Source organism: Pogoniulus pusillus, chromosome 13 (genome assembly GCF_015220805.1).
Source record: "Pogoniulus pusillus isolate bPogPus1 chromosome 13, bPogPus1.pri, whole genome shotgun sequence".
Lineage (NCBI taxonomy): Eukaryota > Metazoa > Chordata > Aves > Piciformes > Lybiidae > Pogoniulus > Pogoniulus pusillus.
The window spans coordinates 7,984,323-7,997,230 of record NC_087276.1 but is presented as its reverse complement, the minus strand read 5'-3'; the positions used below and the strand labels follow the sequence as shown (position 1 = coordinate 7,997,230).

General features: G+C 42.5%; 1 protein-coding gene across 4 annotated transcripts in view; it reads right to left on the bottom strand.

Annotated features, from left to right (window-relative positions):
* The window catches only part of ACAP2 (ArfGAP with coiled-coil, ankyrin repeat and PH domains 2), a 79,898-nt gene that overhangs the window by 9,585 nt on the left and 57,405 nt on the right, over nucleotides 1-12,908 (bottom strand). For 2 of the 4 annotated variants that reach the window (XM_064152890.1, XM_064152891.1), the window contains 11 exons: nucleotides 11,185-11,285; nucleotides 9,895-10,000; nucleotides 9,284-9,492; nucleotides 7,884-7,953; nucleotides 6,491-6,585; nucleotides 5,027-5,211; nucleotides 4,586-4,690; nucleotides 4,112-4,204; nucleotides 2,589-2,776; nucleotides 2,142-2,251; nucleotides 799-909 (listed from right to left, as the gene is read on the bottom strand). In XM_064152890.1, coding sequence (XP_064008960.1) covers nucleotides 799-909; nucleotides 2,142-2,251; nucleotides 2,589-2,776; nucleotides 4,112-4,204; nucleotides 4,586-4,690; nucleotides 5,027-5,211; nucleotides 6,491-6,585; nucleotides 7,884-7,953; nucleotides 9,284-9,492; nucleotides 9,895-10,000; nucleotides 11,185-11,285 — 1,373 coding nt within the window. The remainder of the gene's footprint in view (nucleotides 1-798; nucleotides 910-2,141; nucleotides 2,252-2,588; nucleotides 2,777-4,111; nucleotides 4,205-4,585; nucleotides 4,691-5,026; nucleotides 5,212-6,490; nucleotides 6,586-7,883; nucleotides 7,954-9,283; nucleotides 9,493-9,894; nucleotides 10,001-11,184; nucleotides 11,286-12,908) is intronic. The other 2 variants (XM_064152892.1, XM_064152893.1) reach the window with 1 other exon arrangement.

Below are 12,908 nucleotides of genomic sequence, written 5' to 3'. Positions count from 1 at the left end.
GCCCTATCCAATCAACTAGACCATGGCACTAAGTGCCTTAGCCAGGCTTTGCTTGAACACCTCCAGGGACAATGACTCCACCACCTCCCTGGGCAGCCCATTCCAATGCCAATCACTCTCTCTGTGAAGAACTTCCTCCTAACATCCAGCCTTTACTTCCCCTGGCACAACTTGAGACTGTGTCCCTTTGTTCTGTTGCTGGTTGCCTGGCAGAAGAGACCAACCCCACCTGGCTACAGCCTCCCTTCAGGTAGTTGTAGACAGCAATGAGGTCACCCCTGAGCCTCCTCTTCTCCAGGCTAAACAACCCCAGCTCCCTCAGCCTCTCCTCACAGGGCTGTGCTCCAGGCCCCTCACCAGCTTTGTCACCCTTTCTGGACACATTCCAGCACCTCAACATCTCTCTTGAATTGAGGGGCCCAGAACTAGACACAGGACTCAAGGTGTGGCCTGATCAGTGTTGAGTACAGGGGCAGAATAACCTCCCTCGTCCTACTGGCCACACTGTTCCTGATGCAGGCCAGGATGCCATTGGCTCTCTTGGCCACCTGGGCACTCTGCTGGCTCATCTTCAGCTACTATGTACCAGTACCCCCAGGTCCCTTTCTGCCTGGCTGCTTTCCAGCCACTCTGTCCCCAGCCTGTAGCGCTGCTTGGGGTTGTTGTGACCAAAGTGCAGAACCCTGCACTTGGCCTTGTTAAATCTTATCCCATTGGCCTCTGCCCACTCATCCAGCCTGTCTAGAAACAGATCGTGGAAACCCAATCAAAGAGCCAAAATCAGAACGTGTGACTTACAATGTTACAATATCTGCATTTGCAGCTTCTACTGCTATACTCAATGGATCTTTCCCATCCTCATCAGTGGCGTGCTGGTTTGCTCCTCGTTTTAGGAATAAACACACTTGCCTGTTTGGAAAAAGCATTTAAGAGTAATCTTCACATTGTAGGAAAAATAAACAAATAAAGACAGACTCACAGAACAGTAGAGGTTGGAAGGGCTCTCAAGAGGCTCTCTGGTTGACCTCCAGAGATCAAGTCCAACCTCCCCGCGTCAAAAGCAGGATTCCCTAGGGTAGTCCACACAGGAATGCATCCAGGCTGGCTTTGAAAGTCTTTAGATAAGGAGATGGCACAACTTCTCTGGACAGCCAAGCTGGATGCAACATCACAGGATCACAGGATTTTAGGGGTTGGAAGGGACCCAAGGAGATCATTGAGTCCAACCTCCCTGCCAGAGCAGGACCACACAATCAAGCACAGATCACAGAGGAATGCATCCAGACAGGCCTTGAAAGTCTCCAGAGAAGGAGACCCTACAACCTCTCTGGGGAGTCTGTTCCAGTGCTCTGTGACCCTTGCAGTAAAGAAGTTCCCCCTTGTGTTGAGGTGGAACCTCTTGCGTTGAAACTTACACCCATTGCTCCTTGTCCTATCCCAGGGAGCAAGTGAGCAGAGCCTGTCCCCCAGCCCTCCTGGGGGGCTGACCCCCAGCCCTCAGATGTCTATAAACATTTATTAAATCCCTCTCAGTCTTCTCCAGACTAAAAAGTCCCAGGTCTCTCAGCTTCTCCTCAAAAAGCATGCCCTCCAGTCCCCTAATCATCATAAAACAAACTTGACTTAACCCATTATAAATCTCTTGAGGACATGAAAACAGCACTGTTCCTCTAGAACTAAGATATAACCACAGAAGTAAACAATCTCAAGTATTTAGTCCACATTAGAAAGGTAGCCTAGAACTAAGCCTAGAACTAAGACATAACCACAGAAGTAAACAACTTCAAGTATTTAATCCACATTAGAAAGGCAGCCTAACTCAAATCACTCTAGTACAGTAATGAGTTGAATCCTTTAGAAGTGAGGTTCTATCTTCCTGGGTTATCACTGAAAAAAGCTCATCCCTTTTGCCATGACAGACAAAAGAACCCCACACTGAGCAGGGCAAAGCTGTTGTCACAAAATGGACAAGGGGTGTGTGTTTTGCTAGCAGGTAAGATTGCCAATTCAAAATGTTACCACAAGAAAGACCTAGGTGACTTGAAATACATGAAAAATGGCAGGATCTCTGGGGAAATGAGGAAGCTTCACATTAACAAATATAGTGAAGTTGTTTTACAGATTCTGGGGCAGCCACTTACCCAGTGTGTCCTAGAACCGTGGCATGGTGCAAGGGTCCTCTTCCTTTCATATCCCTGATGTTCACATTGGCCCCATTCTGCAGCAAAAACTCACAAGTAACCAATGAACCCTATGGAATAAAAAGCAAAAAAACCAATTCAGCCCCAGCTCTCAAGAGCAAGAGCCAAATCTGTTCTGCCTTGTCACTACTGAATCATACAGCAATTACAAGAACAGGCATTTGGCTCCTGTATCAAATTCAAGCACAACTAGGTTATATAACTCTAAACATGAACAGGCAAAGAATAGGCCAGAAACAACTTTGAGAACACACTGTAAAGATCATTTTAGCATCACATTATCATTCACTAGAGAAGCAAGCAGTTCCAAAGGAACAGGCACACAGAAATCCCCCTATTGTTCCCCTCCCCTTCCTCCCACATCAGTCGGTGCTGTACATCACATACCCCTCGCACTGCCTGAATGAGTGGTGTTGTTTTGTTTTCTTCTACGTTGACCCAGTTTACTTCAGCTCCATGGGCCAATGCTTCTGCCATATCAGGAAGATTCTTGTCAAAGGCGGCTCGATACAGCTGCAATCCTGGATTAGGTTGTTTGGAGTCACAGAATACTGAAGACTCCTGCTTATCTCCTTCTGGAAAGGAAAAACAAAAAGTTGCTTACCTAATTCTTGCTTTTATAAGGTACCTCCTGGAATTCTGACCAAAAATTCTGGCATAGAGTAGCTCAGATTTTGCAGAATGCTGTGCATTGTTGCCCTAGTCTGCCAGAAGTCACAGATGCCTTTAGCTCGCTTCAGCATTCATGGCCACTTCACAGAATGAGCACTGCCCAGAAAACATTCTCTCCACATCAGTGGCACATGTGAATATCCCTTAACCTGGCCATCCCTTGTCATTTGTAACAAACTCTTTTAAGCTACAAGTGTGTTTTATCCTATACTGAAAGATAGGAATAAAACTATTTCTCCTGCAGATGTGTAGTCACACAAATCTATCTCCATTTGCAACAGTTTGACACCCCTGAACACAAAGCTAATACTGTTCTGATCAAGCCTTTGTTAAGAGACACCACTGTCATTTACCAGTTACATGCTGTGGCTATAATCATCTGGACTAAAGCACAACCTTTCTTTTCATGTTAAGAAGAGTTATACAGCATGAAGCCTGAGAGATAAACACACTGTTATGTTTAAGCTTTCATGAGTTACAGGATAAGTTTCTACTATGCAGTCAAAAAAAGGATCCAAGCCACATACTGCTCATCTTCAAACCACAGCTGCTAACTACTGGATGTAGAACATACATCTGAAGAGCATTTTGATGTCAAAGAATAAGTTTGCTTTATAGATTTTTGTGATATTCTGACAAGCCAATAAATGCTTAATAAATCTGTCAGACCAGGATGGTGATGTTAGATCACAAATAATCAATTCATAAACTTTGGAGTCTTTAGGAGTGTAATGTTTAAAGACACAGGGAATTCCATGTAAGGACAAACCAGACAAATTAAGCCAGACTGCTCAAATAATACACAATATCTACTATTTATGACTTAACATGTTCTGTCTCCAAGGATTTAACTGTTTATAAGATGGCTGTGCCTTTTGTGGAGACTTGTTTGCATCAAAATGCAGCGTTATTCCATCTGCAAAAATCTCATAAGGTCTGGCTCAATATCACAGTATCACAGTATCACCAAGGTTGGAAGAGACCTCACAGATCATCAAGTCCAACTCCAATATTCACCTAACTTGAAACAATGTTTACCTGAACTTACTTAGAAGGGTTCAACATCACCCTTGCCACCAAGCCTGAAGGACAGAAAGGTCACTGATGGAATTATTACCCTTGTTAAGAGTGTTTCAGCCCACAAGGAGGAGAGAGACATGAACTGTACCACCAAGTACTAGTCTCTTGTAGCGAGAAGTTGGTTCAGTTTTCACCCTGAAGCGCAAAGCCCAACGCACCTGGTTCATACAAACTGTTAACTGACACAGTAGGGGCAAGGTGTTCTCTGCTGTCATCAGCACTTGGCTGGATCCCACTGTCACTGCTTCGTACTGTTTGGAGGAGAAACTGTAATTACTATACAGGCCACATGTTACCTACTCTTGACAGATACCATGATAATAAAGCAAGCTCTTATACTTGGTCCTGAATTGAAATATATTGTTTTAAATGACCAATAATTATTCAATGCTGTTAATGCACCCATATTAAAAATATGAAGTTGTATGTTGCAACCATAACATTTAGTATTGTTATTGTTAAAGATTTTTAGAAAGGAAAAGGTCAGGAGAAGTAAAAAAGCTTAAATTATTTCATGAAAACACCAAGCGATGCAGTAGCCTGGAGACAATAGATTAAAAGCAGGGAGATGGCCACAACACACAATGGATCACTAGTGCAAATACTGAACACGCCATAGCTGTAGTACTTACTACTACGTAGTTTTGAAGAGGTATCAAAGTAGGAGAAGAGTGAATCTAGTTCATCAGGACAGAAGAGAGACTCCCGCCTGGCCTCGTCGCTACTTACAGCAACCGCTGGGACATGCAAGTTAGCAAAGCACAAAGCAGGCAGTAAGGAAGGGATAGGGCAGGAAAGAAAGTTATTGGAAAGATTCAGAAGGGTGAAAATAAGGAGGGAAGAAGGTGGTTAATGTTTCTGAGTGATAAGCATCCCCACTCCAAATTCTTTGCCATCTAAAAATGCACATCTGTGAGCAAGTTTTTTCTCCCCTATAGGTCAGAACTAGGCCGTGACCCATTACAGACAGATTCCAATTCCTCTGCACAGGGCAGGCAATCAAGTTCACACAAACCCATGCCACTCAAATCTGAACGTGTGCAATACAGCTAAGGAGAGAAGTGTGGGAATACCTTTTTGGGATGCTGCACCTTGTTCCCCTGCCAGAAGGGATTTTTCAGGGCCACTGTGCCTTTTTTCTTCCTGACTTGGAGACAAAACTCGTGTTCCAGATTCATTCATAGATACTGATGCAGGCTGCTTCTCTACAAACTTCCTTTCCACATATTTTGCTCTGATGTATGCCTCCCTCTCTTGCCTGTCATACACAAAATCCCCAGAGTTAGTGAGCTCATAGGTTTGTATTTTCATGTATTAAAATAACACTTATTTCATGCTATATCCACTAAAACTGCAGTTTGGCACTGCATATAAGACACCTCCAGCACATTCTACAGCAATATGACAAGCACATTCATTCTTTCTAGATTCTTCATTCCATTTTGCAGAAGGCTCAGAAGAAAATAATGTTGTGTTCACACATGTATATTTTCCTTCAGGGTTCTGTGACTTCAGAAAGCAGTGTGTGGAAAAAATAAGCATTAGTGACTGTATGTTACTTCTTGGTATTAGTCCTTTATAAGTGTTTTACATTATTAATAACCAATTAACATGGCATGTATTTAGTTGCTGCAGTAAATACAGATGGCAAAGGAGCAAATGCCAAAGGGAAATCGAGATTGCACAAGACAACAGCAACAAGCCTCAGGCAAGCACAGCCACCATTTCTGTAACACACGATCAAATGCTTTCCTCTTGTAACCTGAGAATATCCCCTTCAGATGTACTGATGAAAGGGGCTATAAAAGCATTACTACTAAGACTGCCAAAAGGCAGTTACCACTGGAAGGAATATCTAGCAAATCTTCTGCATTATTTTCAACAGTCTCCAAACTGCCAACACTTTATAAAGCACTGTTTTCTATAGCATAAAACTGCAAGCAGCACAGAACAAGAAAGCTGGTAAAACCTGAAGTTTTTAAGACATCTTATACAGCAGAAGTTAGGAAGCTACCTCCAAACACTAATTAGCACCAGAGAAACAGAAGAGAGCAGCACAACTAGCAGAAGTTTGCTGTAAATCAGCAGAGCTCATGCACAATGTAGGCAAAAAGAAGAGACTATTGTGGGCATCAAGGAACAGAACTCGAGAATGGTCATTATAACTAAGAGGCTGAAACCACAGGCTCCTTCTAGGAGTGCCCACAGAGCCAGTACAGCTGGCTGTGATGGCTCAAAAAAGACAAGAATTAAAACCAAGATGCCCACATTAATGAGACAGAACAGGATGCTATAGAGTGTCATAAAAAGGAGTGAGATCAGAAAAAGAGCAAATGCACAAAGTTGAGAGGGACCAACAAAAGGCATACCCAATGAAGACAGTGTGAAAAAAAGAGAGAGAGCAAAACATGCTGGTGAAAAGGGAAAAGAGTACCTCAAAGGAGTGTTACACAGTTAACTGGCAGCATCTTTTAAAGCTGGTGGCTGAAGGAAGCAATAAGAAAGGGAAGGAGGAGGCACTGCTAGTAAATTACTACCTTTGGCTTCCAGGTTGTGGCTTCTTTATTCCCACTTTTTCCAACTTGGCTTCATATATTCTATTTATAACATCATTTCCCAATTCACACATAAGCTATGAAGCAAAATAAATAAATTCAAATACAGTTGCAAAAGGGTTTTTCTTCAATCTACTTATTTAGTTGTTTTTTTTTTTCACCAGATTGGTGTTTTTGATGATAAAAGTACACTTAGAGAAATAAGCAAGGGTTTATAGCATGATAATGAAACAATCAGTGAACAAAAAAATCAATCAAATTCTCAGTAAGATGGTAAAAAAAGCCTCTAAGATGCTGTTCCCCTCTGAAAAAAAGTACAAACACTATCATCTGTGATGCAAGTATCATTTCTGTGCAACAAGAATGGCACCTGCAGGCCTCATAAAGAAAGATGCTCTCTTCCACCAGCTTTGCTTTAGCAGCTCTTATCATCAAGAGAAAATTCAATCAATTCAACCCTATCTTGTCCAACAGACATTTTTGCTTGCTCACAGTCTGTTGACTATAAAAACAGGTCAAACACAAAAACCAGCCTGCAGGAGGATTTACCATCAGCATGTGGATTTCATGGGCCAATGAACAGAGTTCTTTCTTCTAATACCAGGTAGAATATGCAGTTCTGGTACTTACCTGAACTTGTGGATTTTTTTGATGGTTTCCTCAGCATGAACACACTAACATAAAAATGATTTAAGGCCAAGCCATGACAGAAACACTCCTACTCATGCTGCCTTTTGATTGTTTGGAACAAAGAAGCAATACCCAAGTACCAGAATGTGACAGCTAGGCACAAATGCTTGGCAGTGATTATCCAGCTGCACACATGCAGCCGTGCCCGAGTTCCTGTTTCAGTATTCCAGTGACACATGATTTTCATAACCATGTTTCACACTGGAATTTTGGTACATGAACAGCACATGACAACAGCTGCAGGAATGCTCTCCTACAAGCCAGTAGGAGTAAAAGACAAAACAGTTGTTAAAAAACAGGATCTCCCTTTAAGAGTTGACATCTGCATTTTGGAGTATGATCATGCTTTGGGTTGATACAGCACTTCCAATATTTTTCAGGCCACTACACTGTTGGTCTATGAATAGAGTTGTGGGGTTTTATGTTCAAATGGCATTAGTGAACCTGTAGTTGACATAAGTTCTTTTGGCTTGCAAACATCTTAAGAAGAATGATTACTGCTACTGCCTGTATTGTAAAAGGAACAAAAAAAGCAATGCTCAGCTATGAACATTTCTACCCAAAAATGCAAGACATGCACTAGGTACACACAGAAGTCTTCCCTGCATTCATCTTGCTGATGCAGAGGCTTTAGAGAAACAATTGAAGTACCAAACAGAAAGCTGTTTCTAAAATACTGTCATACCTTAAGAAGTTCAGGTTCCCATGAATCCAGAGTTAAAGATCTCACTTTTGAGAAGTGGACTCCCAAACTCCTAAACAGCATGGAAAAAACATTAGCCTGTAACTATATGCCTTGTCTTACCTCAGACAACTTGACTGTTAATTTACCCTCATTCTGTTCACACACAAGGGATATTAGAGGTTGGAAGGGAGCCAAGGAGATCAAGTCCAACCTGCCAGAGTAGGACCACACAGATCACAGAGGAACTCATCCAGACAGGCCTTGAAAACTCCAGGGAAAGAGACTCCACAACCTCTCTGGGGAGCCTGTTCCAGTGCTGTGTGACCCCTACAGTAAAGAATTTCCCCCTTGTGTTGAGGTGGAACCTCCTGTGCTGCAACTTACACCCATTACTCCTTTTCCTATCCTCAGGAACAAGTGAGCAGAGCCTGTCCCTCCTCTCCTGACCCCCAGCCCTCAGATGTTTATAAATATTTAATAAATCCCTTCTCAGTCTTCTCTTCTCCAGACTAAAAAGCCCCAGGTCCCTCAGCCTCTCCTCATAAGCCATCCTCTCTAGTCCCCTAATCATCCTCCTAGCCCTCTGCTGGACCTTTTCCAGCAGATCCCTGTCCCTCTTAAACTGGGGAGCCCAAAACTGAAGGCAGTATTCAAGATGAGGTTTCACCAAGGCAGAGTAGAGGGGAAGGAGAACCTCCCTTGATCTGCTGGACACACTCTTGCTTCAATATACATTTGGAGAGGCAAACATCACCCTCCCTACTCTAGTCAATGCCCAAATACACAGAATCACAGAAGCATTCAGGTTGGAAAAGACCTTTAGATTACTAAGTCCATCTGATAACCCTGCTCTACAAGGTGCACCCTAAACCATATCCCCAAGCACCACATTCAAACGACTTGCAAACACATCCAGGGTTGGTGACTCCACCACCTCCCTGGGCAGCACATTCCAATGCCTGACCACTCTTGCTGTTAAAAAAATTGTCCTAATATCCAGCCTAAACCTATCCACTTGCAGCTTGAGGCCATTCCCTCTTGTTCTAGCACTATTAACTGTGAAAAGAGACCAGCACCAACTTCTCCACAAGGTTCTTTCAAGTAGCTGTAGAAAGCTATGAGGTCTCTCCCTTCAGCTTCCTCTTTTTCCAACTAAACAGCCCTGATTCCTTCAGTTGCTCTTCATAAGTATTTAATCTCCATACCCTTCATCATCTTTGTTGCTCTCCTCTATAATTCACACCAGCATCTTAACATCCCTCTCATATTGAGATGCCCAAAACTCAACAAGAGTACTCCAGGTCTGGCCCCACCAAAGTCAACACAAGGGAACAATCATCTCCCTACTCCGCTGGACACACGATTAGGGAGTTGTGAAGAGTTCTGAAGTGTTTCCCAACCTGTGTATGCCTGAGCACTCAATGCACAGTGTGATTCCGAGGTTGATACTGGCCCAGCGAGGATCTGCCAAACCACAGTCACAGCAGGCAGCATTACCAGGAATGCACTGAACTCGCTGTAGAGCACTTTCTCCCTTCAACAACTTCTCTTTTGTCTCACTCCCAGATTCTAGGCTGCCAGTGGAAGGGGATGATTTCTTTTCCTGTTTCTAAGAAAGAAAAGAAACAAACAAAAGAAGGAGACACACACGATAAATTCGAGTCCCACAGATGCTAACAGTTGACTGGAGTCCTAGGAAAGTAACTTCTCAGGCCAAGGAAAGACAGAGAACTGAAAAACATGGTTAGCTTTTGAGGAAAAATATGACCTGAATAGAGGAGTATCATGTGAATTTTAACCACCCTACAGAAAAATCTCATCAAAACAGGCCAAAATAACATTGAAATGAAGTGTAAGATAAATTAGGTGTAAATCACAGCTATCAAAGCTTCACTGAATTTCCACTGGAAGACAAACAATCCTCCTCGCACACAAAAAGAGGTTTTCTTTGTATTTAATTTCCAGGATCAAAAGGGGAGTTGTGATTTGACTGGTTGTGGTTTAAACTCACCTCAGATTCATCCCCTTTCTCTCTATATGCTGTAGCAATGCTGGTCTGAACAGCCTTAATCCATGCCTGCCGCAGCTTTTCCGAGTCAGCCTGAAGCATGCAGCTTCTGTGAGGAATCACACATGTGGTCAGACCCAGAGAGACTGAGCCAGCAGCTAACATCAAGCAACAAATGGTTCAATAAAATACAGGCTCTTGGGAAAGTATCTGGCTACCAGCAGAAGGACATTGCTTAGCAGGCACCGTCTAATAAACTTGTCCATTTTGGGCTAACAAGGCAGCTGACCCCTTAACAAATTGTGAACTCCTGGTGGCAAAGCTATTTGCAGGTAATACTAAACCATAACCCACGCTAAAATATGACTCTTCAAATAACCCAGAGAATGGCTTAGCTTCCTGTTCCCTTTCTTGTTTCATCCCAAATGCCTCAGTTTTATATCCTCACATGCAATTTACCTCCATAACACATGTACCAATCCAAGGAAATACAATTTCATTCACAGAGATCAAGGAAAAAATTCTTTCAAAGCTCTCTGAGAATAACCAATCTATTTTTCACACCAGGAGTCAAGGAAACAGGTTGTGAAGTATAAAATTGCTCCAACACTTAGGGTCTGAAAAAGCATAGACAAGCAGCAGCAAGATACATGTTAAGGGGAACTGCGACTGAAGAGGCAAACATTAGGCAGCACTCCATGAAAAACAGAAATCAGTCTGAGAAGGGAGTATCAATAACCTCCAAATCTAAAAGCAGGTTATATCAAGAACTTCAATACGGTCACATTTCATAATCATTAATGAGAAATCCATGTCCTGCCCTTGCTGCAGTAGGGCTGCCATACTTCTCCAAACACAACCAATATGCTGCACTGCTCACAGTGAGATTCTTTGTCTGGTAGTTGCATTTAGTGCTTTCCAGACTGTGAGTTAATGCTACTGAGACAACTTATTAATGTTTCTCTCGCATGACACCAACCAAAGCTTTGGAGAAACCGAGAAGCAGCTTGGTAGTATCAGCTACTAAGCCACAACAGCTCCACAAGCACAAGCTGTTTATGCATAACACACATGAATGGATGTTTATTTCAAACAGAAGTAAACTAAGTGCTAGGAACACTTCTCACAGCATCACTTAAACAAAATTCTAAGGAGCAGAATTGTTCCGATCCTTTTCCTGCTTTGATCTATCCCAAGAGAAATGTTAACCTTGTGTTGCAAGATAACTGCATGCAGTGATTTTTGGGGGGGGGGGGAGGTGTTAAGTAAATGTGCTCCATCACTCCTCCTTACTTTGTTGGAGAAACCACCTCAAAACAGAAACGTCTTTCTATGTCTTCACAGTGTTTAACTGTGCAAAGCCGCAAGTCTTCAACAACTACTGTGGGATTATCCTAAGAGACAAAAAATGAAGTCACGTAGAGGAAAGAGAACAAAGTTGCCAACAGAATTAAAATGGTACATTTTGGATTATTTGCTTCTTGACACTAGTTTTACTCCCCCAAATGAAAATTACCTATCAGTGGAGCAGGCAATACTGGGCAGCAGCAGGTATTTAGATGAATTTTACCATTTAGTTGGCATTTAATGAAAAGTTAGAGCAAACTTTGGAGAATTCCTTTTTGCCTACAATTCAACCTATTAAATAACACTTGAAATTTAAGCAGCAGCACTTGAAAAAAAGATATTTTCTAAGAAATGCAATTAGCTTACAACTAAATCAAATTATACCAAATTCAGCAATGCCAAAAAAAACCAAACCACACCACTCAGAAGCTAGGTGGAGAGGTTCTGAGAACTTAAAGTTAATAAAAAATTTATTCTAAGCTGACAGCATTTTAAAAGGTGCATTAAAAAAAAAACAAACCAAACAACACACACAAAAATGTGATTGGAATTCATCAGCAGAATATGCCCAACTCAAATGTGCTCGCACAAACTCAACTGTTTGCCTGCCTTCCAATGACAAAAAAAGTGAAGAATCTGGATTTGATAACATCAAATAGCAAGGAACAGCCTCTGAACTTGGCCTATTAACATCAAAGAGAAGTTAAGTGTCTTAAGTTCTTCCTTTTTGGAATTTCCCCCTCCATCCCCACCTAGTTCTCTAGTTTTTCCCAAAATGAAGAGCATGGGCCCAAATGTTGATAGAATATTTGACAGCTTGGGGCAGAGTAGTGCTTGCTCCTGGAATACATAAATGAACTTTCCCAGCAGCAAACCGACTAATGCTGACTCCTGAACTGCATTTTCAGTGTTAAATGCACATACACAACACCCCTGTTTCATAACAGATACTTCTGTACCTTTTCCCCCTTTCCCCTCCTCAACTGCTAAATTGGGTATGTGAACCTGGTAAGCAACTGGAGCAAGGAAGCCCTGAATTGCTCAAAGAACAGGACAGAGTTTTTCACTGTCAGCAAGAGTGTACAAGCCTTTTGGGACCACCAACTTAATCTTCATAAACCTTCTTTGCAATGAGACAACAAAGTCCACAGCAAATAAAGTCTGTATTTACAAGTCACTCTGCAGCCATCTCAAAGTCTAATTGTGGCTATTACTTTCATTTTACAAAGAGTGAAAGGGTGTCTCATGGCAGGGGAGGTGGAACTAGATGATCCTTGTGGTCCCTTCCAACCCTGACTGATTCTATGAATTGACAAAATGCAGTAGGTTCACAGGATCACAGGATGTTAGGGTTTGGAAGGGACCACCACAGATCATCAAGTGCAACCAGAGAAACTAACACAGGTTGCACAGGAACACATCCAGACAGAACTTGAAAGTCTCCAGAGGAGACTCTACCCATTGCCCCTTGTCTTATCCCAAGGCACAACTGAGAAGAGTCTGTCCCCTCCCTCTTGACCCCCAGCCCTCAGATATTTATAAACACTGATAAGATTCTCTCTAAGTCTTTCCTTCACCATGCCAAAGAGCCCCAGGTCCCTCAGCCTCTCCCCATAGGGCTGGAGACCACACAGGAAGCCAGTGTCAGCACTGTCCCTCCTTCCTCCCAT